Genomic DNA, 12054 nt, shown 5'->3' on the forward strand with positions numbered 1-12054 from the left:
GTGACTGTGGATGTGGATGTGACTGTGGATGTGACTGTGGCGGTGATGGTGGATGTGACTTTAGTGGTGACTGTAGATTTGATTGTAGATGTGACTGTGGATGTGACTGTGGCTGTGGTGGTGGATGTGGCAGTGACTGTGGATGTGAATGTAGATGTGACTGTGGATATGGATGTGACTGTGGTGGTGACTATAGATTTGATTGTAGATGTGACTGTGGCTGTGGCAGTGGCTGTGGCTGTGGATGTGGCAGTGACTGTGGAGGTGACCGTGGTGACTGTGGCGGTGACTGAAGAGGTGACCGTGGTGACTGTGGAGGTGACCGTGGTGACTGTGGCGGTGACTGTGGCGGTGACTGTGGATGTGGCAGTGACTATGGCTGTGATGGTGACTGAGGATGTGGTTATAACTGTGGCGGTGACTGTGGATGTGACTGTAGACATGACTGTGGTGGTGACTGTGGCTATGGCTGTGGATGTAACTGTGCATGTGTCTGTGATTGTAGCAGTGACTGTAGATGTGGGAGTGACTGTGGATGTGGCAGTGACTGTGGATGTGGGAGTGACAGTGGATGTGGGAGTGACTGTGGATGTGGCAGTGACTGTGGATGTGGGAGTGACTGTGGATGTGGCAGTGGCTGTGGCAGTGACTGTGGATGTGTGAGTGACTGTGGATGTGACTGTGGCGCTGACTGTGGATGTGGGAGTGACTGTAGATGTGGGAGTGACTGTGGATGTGGGAGTGACTGTAGATGTGGCTGTGGCTGTGGCAGTGACTGTGGATGTGGGAGTGACTGTAGATGTGGGAGTGACTGTGGATGTGGGAGTGACTGTGGATGTGGGAGTTACTGTGGATGTGGCGGTGACTGTGGATGTGGCAGTGACTGTGGATGTGGGAGTGACTGTGGATGTGGCAGTGACTGTGGATGTGGGAGTGACTGTGGATGTGGGAGTGACTGTGGATATGGTAGTGACCGTGGATGTGGCTGTGACTGTGGATGTGGGAGTGACTGTAGATGTGGGAGTGACTGTAGATGTGGCTGTGGCTGTGGATGTGGCAGTGACTGTAGATGTGGGAGTGACTGTGGATGTGGGAGTTACTGTGGATGTGGCGGTGACTGTGGATGTGGCAGTGACTGTGGATGTGGGAGTGACTGTGGATGTGGCAGTGACTGTGGATGTGGGAGTGACTGTGGATGTGGGAGTGACTGTGGATATGGTAGTGACCGTGGATGTGGCTGTGACTGTGGATGTGGGAGTGACTGTAGATGTGGGAGTGACTGTAGATGTGGCTGTGGCTGTGGATGTGGCAGTGACTGTAGATGTGGGAGTGACTGTGGATGTGGGAGTGACTGTAGATGTGGGAGTGACTGTGGATGTGGGAGTGACTGTAGATGTGGGAGTGACTGTGGATGTGAAAGTGACTGTGGATGTGGCTGTGGCTGTGGGAGTGACTGTAGTGGTGACTGTAGATTTGATTGTAGATGTGACTGTGGATGTGGCAGTGACTGTGGATGTGGGAGTGACTGTGTGACTGTAGATGGGAGGACTGTGGATGGACTGGGAGGACTGTGACAGTGACTGTGTGGGATGTGGGAGTGACTGTAGATGGTAGACTGACTGTGTGGATGTGGGGATGTGACTGTAGACTGTATGGGAGTGACTGTGGATGTGGGAGTGACTGTAGATGTGGGAGTGACTGTGGATGTGAAAGTGACTGTGGATGTGGCTGTGACTGTGGATGTAACTGTGGCTGTGGTGGTGGATGTGGCAGTGACTGTGGATGTGAATGTAGATGGGACTGTGGTGGTGACTGTACATTTGATTGTAGATGTGACTGTGGATATGGATGTGACTGTGGTGGTGACTATAGATTTGATTGTAGATGTGACTGTGGATGTGACTGTGGCTGTGGCAGTGACTGTGGAGGTGACCGTGGTGACTTTGGCGGTGACTGAAGAGGTGACCGTGGTGACTGTGGCAGTGACTGTGGAGGTGACCGTGGTGACTGTGGCGATGACTGTGGATGTGGCAGTGACTATGGCTGTGATGGTGACTGAGGATGTGGCTACAACTGTGGCGGTGACTGTGGATGTGACTGTAGACATGACTGTGGTGGTGACTGTGGCTATGGCTGTGGATGTAACTGTGCATGTGTCTGTGATTGTAGCAGTGACTGTAGATGTGGGAGTGACTGTGGATGTGGCAGTGACTGTGGATGTGGGAGTGACAGTGGATGTGGGAGTGACTGTGGATGTGGCAGTGACTGTGGATATGGGAGTGACTGTGGATGTGGCAGTGGCTGTGGCAGTGACTGTGGATGTGTGAGTGACTGTGGATGTGACTGTGGCGCTGACTGTGGATGTGGGAGTGACTGTAGATGTGGGAGTGACTGTGGATGTGGGAGTGACTGTAGATGTGGCTGTGGCTGTGGCAGTGACTGTGGATGTGGGAGTGACTGTAGATGTGGGAGTGACTGTGGATGTGGGAGTGACTGTGGATGTGGATGTGACTGTGGATGTGGGAGTGACTGTGGATGTGGTGGTGACTGTGGATGTGACTGTGGATGTGGATGTGGCGGTGACTGTAGATGTAGGAGTGACTGTGGATGTGGAGAGTGACTGTGGATGTGGTGGTGACTGTGGATGTGACTGTGACTGTGGATGTGGCTGTAGATGTGGGAGTGACTGTGGATGTGACTTTGACTGTGGATGTGGCGGTGACTGTAGATGTGGGAGTGACTGTGGATGTGACTGTGACCGTGGATGTGGCTGTGACTGTGGATGTGGGAGTGACTGTGGATGTGGCGGTGACTGTGGCAGTGAATATTGCTATGTCTGTAGACGTGGCTGCTCATTATCATGTATATGTTTGTCTGTAACTATGTTTGTTATGTATGTATGTATTTTTAAGTGTTTATACATGGGTTATACACTGTATGTTACCCAGTTTTCAGCTGCAGCCGTGGGACTGACTTCTCTGTCCTGTAAATAGATGAGTGCGCACGCACGCTCGTTCCACACATGCATGCTTGCGTGGTAGAGTGCTGTCTCTCGGTAGAGCACCTGTCTGTCCATGGCCTGTGGGAGTGAAACTTAAATAATATAAATTATTACCCCTATTTTGAGGGGTTAGGGTTAAGGGTTAGGCTTAGGTTTAGGCCTTTTACGAAAAAAAACCATCTATTCTAAGAGACAGAATGATAATAAAAAATGGGGTTACGGGCGGAAATCTTTCCTGCAGTTGGTATAATCAACTGGTGCAGTCAGTCCATGACCCAGTACAACCCACAGGGTACACTTGTAACTCTTTGTGTGTACTTATAAGAAAACTAGTCTCTATGCATATCATATGTATACACAGTCAGTGTAGTTTATCCTTGAATGTCTTTGATAAATGTATTAGTTAACTACCACGTCATCCATTTGATTAAATGGGTGAATATATATGAATATAAATATGGATTGTGATGTACACCAACATATGCATGTGTGTGTGTATATGTATTTATTGTTATGTATATGTTTCAGGGCGTTTGTTCTGACTCCCAAATAAATCCTTGAAACTCAAACCCGACTTGTGTGTCATATTGAACAGCTCCCCGGTTACATTCTTAACTCTGAACACGTTTACAAGAATTTCTAAAACACCTGAAAATATCCAGACTTTGATTAAATATCTCTATGAGCTCTGAGAGCCTTGTGCTTATCATGCTTTAACTCCTCTAATTCTTGATCCCACCATGGAGGCTGCTCCCTGTCACTATCACCTTTACACACAGGAGGGTACACACTTTAGTGTGGGCTGAAGCATGATGAAGTAACTTTACACACAGGAGGGTACACACTATAGTGTGGGCTGAAGCATGATGAAGTAACTTTACACACAGGAGGGTACACACTTTAGTGTGGGCGGCAGCATGGTGAAGTAACTTTACACACAGGAGGGTACACACTTTAGTGTGGGCGGCAGCATGGTGAAGTAAGTAACTTTACACACAGGAGGGTACACACTTTAGTGTGGGCTGCAGCATGGTGAAGTAACTTTACACACAGGAGGGTACACACTTTAGTGTGGGCTGCAGCATGGTGAAGTAACTTCACACACAGGAGGGTACACACTTTAGTGTGGGCTGCAGCATGGTGAAGTAACTTTACACACAGGAGGGTACACACTTTAGTGTGGGCTGCAGCATGGTGAAGTAACTTTACACACAGGAGGGTACACACTTTAGTGTGGGCTGCAGCATGGTGAAGTAACTTTACACACAGGAGGGTACACACTTTAGTGTGGGCTGCAGCATGGTGAAGTAACTTCACACACAGGAGGGTACACACTTTAGTGTGGGCTGAAGCATGGTGAAGTAACTTCACACACACAGAGGGTACACACTTTAGTGTGGGCTGCAAGTAACACACACAGGAGGGTACACACTTTAGTGTGGGCTGCAGCATGGTGGTAACTTTACACACACAGGAGGGTACACACTTTAGTGTGGGCGGCAAGCATGGTGAAGTAACTTCACACACAAGCATGGTGAAGTAACTTCACACACAGGAGGGTACACACTTTAGTGTGGGCTGCAGCATGGTGAAGTAACTTCACACAGGAGGGTACACACTTTAGTGTGGGCTGCAGCATGGTGAAGTAACTTCACACACAGGAGGGTACACACTTTAGTGTGGGCAGCAGCATGGTGAAGTAACTTTATAAACACATGTATTCAGTCATCAACACATGTATTCAATAGGTGTAACAAATCACCAACAGATTCAGCAAATAAATACTCAAAGTGTGAGATTAACTTATTTTATGTGTCCTTTGACCATACATATTTGATCCATGTTTCATTTACTTCATCAGACACAGTGTCATTAGCCCTACTGTCAGTGGGAAGGTTTGTTTGCATGATTCTAAGCACTAAAGAATAGTGGAACCATCTAAAGTCTGATTTTGTATGGGCTTGCAATATACTCCTTTAATAGGATTTCCATTGCCCTGAACAACCTTTCTGTTTTTTAATGCCGTATAAGAGTCCCATGCTAAAGATTGTCTTGCCAAAAACAGTTTGTTTTTTTATTTATAACTCTTTGATTTCTAAATGTTTCACCCTTTAGGAGGAGATCTTGTATATTTTGTGACATGTTGTAGGAAAAGATAGCAGTCAATTCCGAGTCATTTAAAAGCATTCTCTTAAACCAAGCTATTGTTTGAGCATTGATAGTCTGTTTTATGTCAGGCATTCTTAAACTGCCCTCTTCATATTTTTGTTTTATGATATCACCTTTAATTTTATCAGGTTTATTGTACCATAGAAAGGAGAAACAGCTGCTGTTTATCCCAGAGTAACAACTCTGTTTTGCTGTCCTTTAGTCTGAGATAAAACTTCTGCAAACAAAATATGCAAGAAATATTTTGTGTGTTTGAGATTGATAGAAGTTCCCTAGAATCACACTTAGATATAAAAGTTCATAAAAAAGCAATTTGAAATTACAATCGCTTGTTAAAGTGACTCCCCCCTTCATGTTGAGCTTGTTTTGGAGACACTACCCATCCCCCTTTCAGATCCCCCTTTCCCCGACCGCGTCATACCAAAAGACGTTAAAATATGGTACTTGTTGGTCACTGCCTGGCGCTCGGCATTTATGGGTACAACAAGGACTGGTCGGCTCGGAGTCAGTATAATGTCTGAGTGGGGTATTCATGCTTGACAGCGGCATGGTTTCTCAGTGGGCTAGCACGATAATACCAGCTTCAGTCTGGGCTAGTACAAGCAGCCACACATACACATACACACGCATGCACGTAGTCATATGAGCGAAATATTCTCAAGCACGACGTTAAACCCAATTTCACCTCACCTTCGGATGATGTAATCATAAGGGCATGGCTTATTGTAATGTTTTTACTATGCATACATGATGCCAAGGGTTCAAACTAAATACTGAATGGTCACACAAGTGTCAGCTCACAATATATTGTTAACAGTGCCAGCCTGAATATCTGGACACAATGTTTTTAAAAGATTAAAATGCTAGTGTCCTTAAAAAATAGCCCCCGGCTAAATATAAATCAGGCAATGCAAATCTTTGACTGTTGATCATGATGGAAAGTCATCCAATACTATACTGAACATATTTTATATGACATTATCTGAGGGCATACCATTATCCAAGAGGTACCAAAAGACAAATTGTCTTTTTATTTTCTGCAATTTTGTTATAAATATTACACCCCAATGTGTTGTGATGACATATATCTGGTTAACCACATTACCCACACACATTTGAAATTTTGGACATGGCTTTGCTAACAATTCCTTCGAAATAAAATGGAAGCTTTTCAAACATTGGACATCGAGAATATAGTAAGGCTACGTACTTTTTGATCAACCCTCGTACCTGTGCCAGGAATCTTGGAGTTACATTTCAGAGTAACATGTCCATGGAACAATACGTCAATCAATTGTCAAAATCTTGACAATTCTCCACTATCAAAACTTCAGAGAACTCAAAACGCTGCAGCACACCTCATTACTCGTTCTCGGCGCTCTCCCTTTGTTCTGTGGAGACCCGTGAAGATCCAGTGTAACAGGCCAAACTTTCCCCCTGGCCAAACCTTCCCCGAGAAAGTTTGTCCTTCCCCAAACTTTCCCCACCCTTGAATTAACTTTAGAGGCTACTTCTTTCCCACCCTTGTTCTTATATCAAAAGGGGGAGATTCTGGCCAAGCTAGGCTATTTCTTTCACCAACCTTGTTTTCATGTTTATGTTCGTCTTGAAAAAGTCAGAAACGAAAACAAGACATAGCTATTCACGTGATAAGATATTCATGTTGACGTCAAGTTCCATTAACAATATACAGGTCATCTTCATCTTCATATATAACATGTACATGGTTCACATTTTGTTTCAATATCCTAATATCAGGTAAGATTAGAAAGAAAAGCAAGCAATAGTTTTGTATCAGTATGTATCTCTGTGACATGGGTACTAAGATATAAACAACCACTGGTTTGACCCAACACAATTCCCTAATTCCAAATTATTAAAAATAATTGAATATTACAAAATGTATCTTTACTTAATTATGTTATATCATTACTATTCTTTTATGTTATCATTTACTTATTTTTATTTTTCAATAATTTACTTATCTCCACTTATTCCAAATTAGCTTATCTCAAAATCATTACTATAATCGAAACTTTAACTAAATACCCATTTTCTACTTGGATGTTCATTTCCATTCAAAATTTTATTCCCTCACTCATGGCTTTAAATATGGCATCCATGTCGACGACATCAACTTAACAGTTGGAAGCAGACGTAAACATCAACACAACAACAACACAACACAATATCCCTATCAAATACTGTATCATCTATCATTCCACTATAGTGCCTTATTCTAAATTCAAAAGACACAGTTTGATAAGGGGTATACTTGGTCCATGGATATCTGAAATATATTTCATTCACAAAGAGTGATTATGGATTAGTAAACAAACTTATGTGAATAATGTTCCATTACATTTATACATAAATACAAAAAATATTAGATAATAAACACCATGATAAGAGAGCAAGCAACCTGTGTATATTACATCTTATTTACCCATCAAATGTGCGATTGAATGTTTACATCTTATGGTGACATGATTTGGACCACCCTCGATAATCTCCAGGGTATACTTTCCGATAAATCTCCACTATACCCTGGATGAATCTACGGCTTGAGCCGATGGTTTTCTTACCTCCCTTGGTTGGCTTTTTATCCAATCAGGTGTTTACGTGGGAAGTTGAGCGTACCAATCATAACTGACTTTTGCTATTTAAATTACCTAACCAATTAAACTTGGCAACACAATAGCACATTGTTGCAGAGGTACCCTGAAAGAGGGAGAAGGAGTTCTTGCATATATTTTTTTAAGATTTCAGACATGTCAATTTGTCTGTATGTTTTCCCCCCAAATCTGAGTAGCACTGTGAACAAACATTTGAGGCTGCGACCGCGCTCTTTGTTGACACTGGCAAGCTCAGTTGTAATGGCGGCTCATCTGATTGGCTACTGTGAGAATGCGGAGCCAGCAAAGGGAGGTAATTATATCACTGGCTTGAGCCATAGATGCATCCAGGGTATAGTGAAGATTTATCGGAACGTATACCCTGGAGATTATCGAGGATGGATCTGGACAGATGAAGAAGAAATGCAATGGGTCTTGATAGGAATGGCGGATTTACAGATATGTATGCCGTTCAAACATGCATGCATTCAAATCACTACACCCAAGTCAGAGGCACCAATAGACTATTTGGCAAAAATGTGTACCAAACTTTAAGTCAAAACTACTGTTGGTTTGATGTTTGTAATAACTTGTTCTCCCTCTTTTGATATTAGAACAAGACAGAACAAAATATTCTAGTTTAAACAGGGGAGGGGGGGGGACCTTTGGCGGTATATCCTAGGACAATACTTCCCCATGGAAAGTTTGGCCTAGGCCAGATTCTCCCTAGGGAAAGTTCAGACCGGGGAAGAAATGGCCTGCTACACCGAGTTAGAATTGATCTTCAGTAACCATACTTGTTGTAGAGGTGAGTAACGGGATCGGGTGGTCAGGCTCGCTGACTTGGTTGACACATGTTATCGTATCCCATTTGCGTAGATCGATGCTCATGCTGTTGATTACTGGTCCAGACTCGATTGTTTACAGACTGCCGCCATATAGCTGGAATATTGCTAAGTTAACTCAATCACTCACTCACATTCTGTGGACCAGGTTTCTCCTATTTACTCCACTTCCGCCCATATCCCCCTAATTTTAACGATGGGGAAAAAGATATCTATATATTCAGGTAATATCATTTAACTAGAAGCCATAAAATAATGGTCAGGGTTAGGTTTAGGGTTAGGGTTAGGGTTTAGGGTCAGGTTTAGAGTTTGGCTAGTGCCTTGCAAAATGAAATATAAGTGTGGGATACAGGCGGAAGTCTTTCCCAAAACAAGCATGGGTGACAGAGCTTTCTCTTCCGCACCTGCCCACCTTTGGTCTTTCCCTATCTCTCAGATCACCAATGGCGACAGCAAACTTCAAATCAGATATAAAGACACATCTCTTTCTTCAAGCACACCATACTGACTGTCTTCTTGTGTTTCTGTCTTTACATGTTTTTAACTTTGTTCAGCGCCACTGAGCACCTTACCCACGGATTTTAAGCGCTATAGATATGCATTATTATCACTATTATTATCACTATTATCCTAACTTCAGATTCAAAGGAAGATGAATGAGGGTCGTGCATCACATGATCCACAAAGTTAGATACTGGCATCACTTGTGATGGGTTTTGACACTCAGTTTAAACTCCCGGAGTGTGGGCCGACCTGAGGTATATGGTTTGTCACGTACAATCTCAGAATGACTTGATCTGCTGTGAATGACCAGTCTACCTAACATAAAGTCAAGAAAAGCTTGTGGATGGATTCCTTCTGAATCCGAAGGTGAAGTAAAAAGCATTATTTTGAAAACTTTTAGATATAAATTAAAATTCACTTCAGAAGAGTTTTTCTTCAGGACCAGAAATAGTTGGGATAAAACCCCAATAGGTGTCTGATTGTGGAAGCTCACAGACAGCTCTTTTGTTCTGTACATGTTATATGGCAAGACCTACTGACATTAACTTTCTACTCTCGTGGATGAGACATGAGCAAAGGTCGAGTCCAGAAGTGAACTTTCTAGCCATGGGGGACTTACGTCTGGAATCCAACTGTCAACTTCAATTCTCCTGTACGTACCATGCAATGATAACATTACATACCCATACACCAACAACAGACATCAAAATGAACATTGGCCCGGTCGCAGTGTTGACACACAGCAGTTTATTCACAAGTGGTAACATACACACTCGCAACATTCCATAAACACATAAAACACAAACCTCACTTCAACATTACATCATTAAGTGCGGAACCGCTGTCCGACACGTAAACCAGAGATCAAAAACTCCATTTAAGAGAAAATTACTCTGGACCGTGTTCTCCCAACGAAGTCAACGGCCCCTTACTGGGAGTTTACAGCTTAACCTTTCATGTACTGAACAGGCCACAAATGCAACATGTGAAGTGTTCCATACAACATAGCAGGGAAATCCAATCCTCAGTCCAAACAGGACAAGTTCCATGTGAAGTTGTATTATCAAAGCTTCCCAGCCTATTACACAGAAACTACAGCTCTGTATATGTACATGTAAAGCAGATTTATGATAGTGCTGTATATACAAACTTATATTCCGTATTATCTCGGCTCGACAGCCACATGCACAAATATTTAAACAACAAACGTATCAAAAGACTTGTCAGCCTAAGTTCCTGAATTAGGAAAGTTTAATGAGTAATAAAGGCTCACTATCCAGCTGGAACATACAAAATAAAGGCTGACCCGACAAGGGAAGATCCACTCTCACGAACATACAAAATACAGGCTGACACAACAAGGGAAGATTCACTCTCATGAACATACTAAATACAGGCTGACCCGACAAGGGAAGATCCACTCTCACGAACATACTAAATACAGGCTGACCTAACAAGGGAAGATTCACTCTCATGAACATACTAAATACAGGATGACCCGACAAGGGAAGATTCACTCTCATGAACATACTAAATACAGGCTGACCTAACAAGGGAAGATCCACTCTCACGAACATACTAAATACGACAAGGGAAGATTCACTCTCACGAACATACAAAATACAGGCTGACCCGACATGGGAAGATCCACTCTCACGAAGATTACAGGCTGACACAACAAGGGAAGATTCACTCTCATGAACATACTAAATACAGGATGACCCGACAAGGGAAGATTCACTCTCACGAACATACAAAATACAGGCCAACCCGACATGAGAAGATTCACTCTCATGAGCATCACACAGACGAACTGTCAGCTGATAGCTACCAGCTGTAGGAACTGTGAGGGAACAATCTAGTTGTGTATACCTGACAACTAGTTGTGTATACCTGACAGCGAAGAATACTTCTGTTGAAAGTTCAGTGTGATATCAGCTACTAATACAGAATATATATCAATGATAAAGCCAGAAGTGGCAAAACACACAGACACACTGTGCTTTCTTGAAACATATAATAAATTTACATTCAACCAGTCGTCTTGCCAGATTCACCCAGAATGCTGACAGTGAAGCCAGTACAAATACCATCTGTTGAGTGAGACTGTCAGTGCTCGACTTGAAGACTTCATCTACATCACCCATCTTCTGGTCTGTGAAGCCTTTAATGAAGAATATTCAACAGTTTCACCATAACACGGTAACTGATCCCATTTAGAGGAAACAGTGGACATGTTTTGTGACAGAAGTTAAACATTTTACAAATGTCTGAAAAAGAATTATAGCAAAAATATCACAGTGTATTTCTTGTTTGATGTTTAACATAAAATTAATCTTAGCAGAATTTGGTTTTGAAAACATACATAACAATATACCGTTTTCCTAAATATCCCACAATGCCCCTGTGTGTTATTAGTTCTGTGTTAACATCCAAACATTTAATATAGGATAAAAACCAAACAGTTTCACAAAGAAAATGTGCAATTTTCTCTTAACCTTATGAAACTTTCCATCATGAAATACTAACGTCATTCCATAATCCATGACCTTACCAGAACTTTATGACTTGAGCCATAATCAGCCAAGACTTCAATCTATGTAGTTTTCTGTAGCCTGACATCCATACACTGCCATCAACCTTTCACAGGGCTACTGCATTCACCCTCAATGCAACACCATTATTTGTGCCTGCTTCAAACTAACTTGCCTTCAGCCATCATTAGCCAGGACACAATAATTGTATCATCGGGCCCGACATCCATACACTGCCATCAACCTTCCACAGGGCTACTGCATTCACCCTCAATGCAACATCATTATTTGTGCCTGCTTCAAGCTAACTCGCCTTTAGCCATCATTAGCCAGGACACAATAATTGTATCGTCGGGCCCGACATCCATACACTGCCATCAACCTTC

The 12054-nt window shown here is 42.9% G+C and overlaps 1 protein-coding gene and 2 long non-coding RNA genes across 3 annotated transcripts; all 3 read right to left on the reverse strand.

Moving 5' to 3' along the window:
* Window positions 1-1096: 1096 nt before the first annotated feature.
* LOC124257651 (galactose-specific cell agglutination protein gsf2-like) lies at window positions 1097-5879 on the reverse strand. The gene is made up of 6 exons (XM_046691761.1): window positions 5861-5879; window positions 3741-3803; window positions 2652-2794; window positions 2561-2601; window positions 1718-2351; window positions 1097-1135 (listed from the first exon to the last, which is right to left on the reverse strand). Exons 1-6 carry the CDS (start codon window positions 5877-5879, stop codon window positions 1097-1099), a joined length of 939 nt encoding a protein of 312 aa, XP_046547717.1.
* A 3964-nt stretch (window positions 5880-9843) lies between these two features.
* Window positions 9844-11141, reverse strand: LOC124257706. Its single transcript, XR_006893341.1, has 2 exons — window positions 10809-11141; window positions 9844-10680 (listed from the first exon to the last, which is right to left on the reverse strand). It is a non-coding gene; the product is annotated as an uncharacterized LOC124257706 (long non-coding RNA).
* Window positions 11142-11210: 69 nt separating this feature from the next.
* Window positions 11211-11840, reverse strand: LOC124257705. Its single transcript, XR_006893340.1, has 2 exons — window positions 11689-11840; window positions 11211-11298 (listed from the first exon to the last, which is right to left on the reverse strand). It is a non-coding gene; the product is annotated as an uncharacterized LOC124257705 (long non-coding RNA).
* Window positions 11841-12054: the final 214 nt, after the last annotated feature.

Source organism: Haliotis rubra, unplaced genomic scaffold (genome assembly GCF_003918875.1).
Source record: "Haliotis rubra isolate DU_JTF1 unplaced genomic scaffold, ASM391887v1 Scf67, whole genome shotgun sequence".
Lineage (NCBI taxonomy): Eukaryota > Metazoa > Mollusca > Gastropoda > Lepetellida > Haliotidae > Haliotis > Haliotis rubra.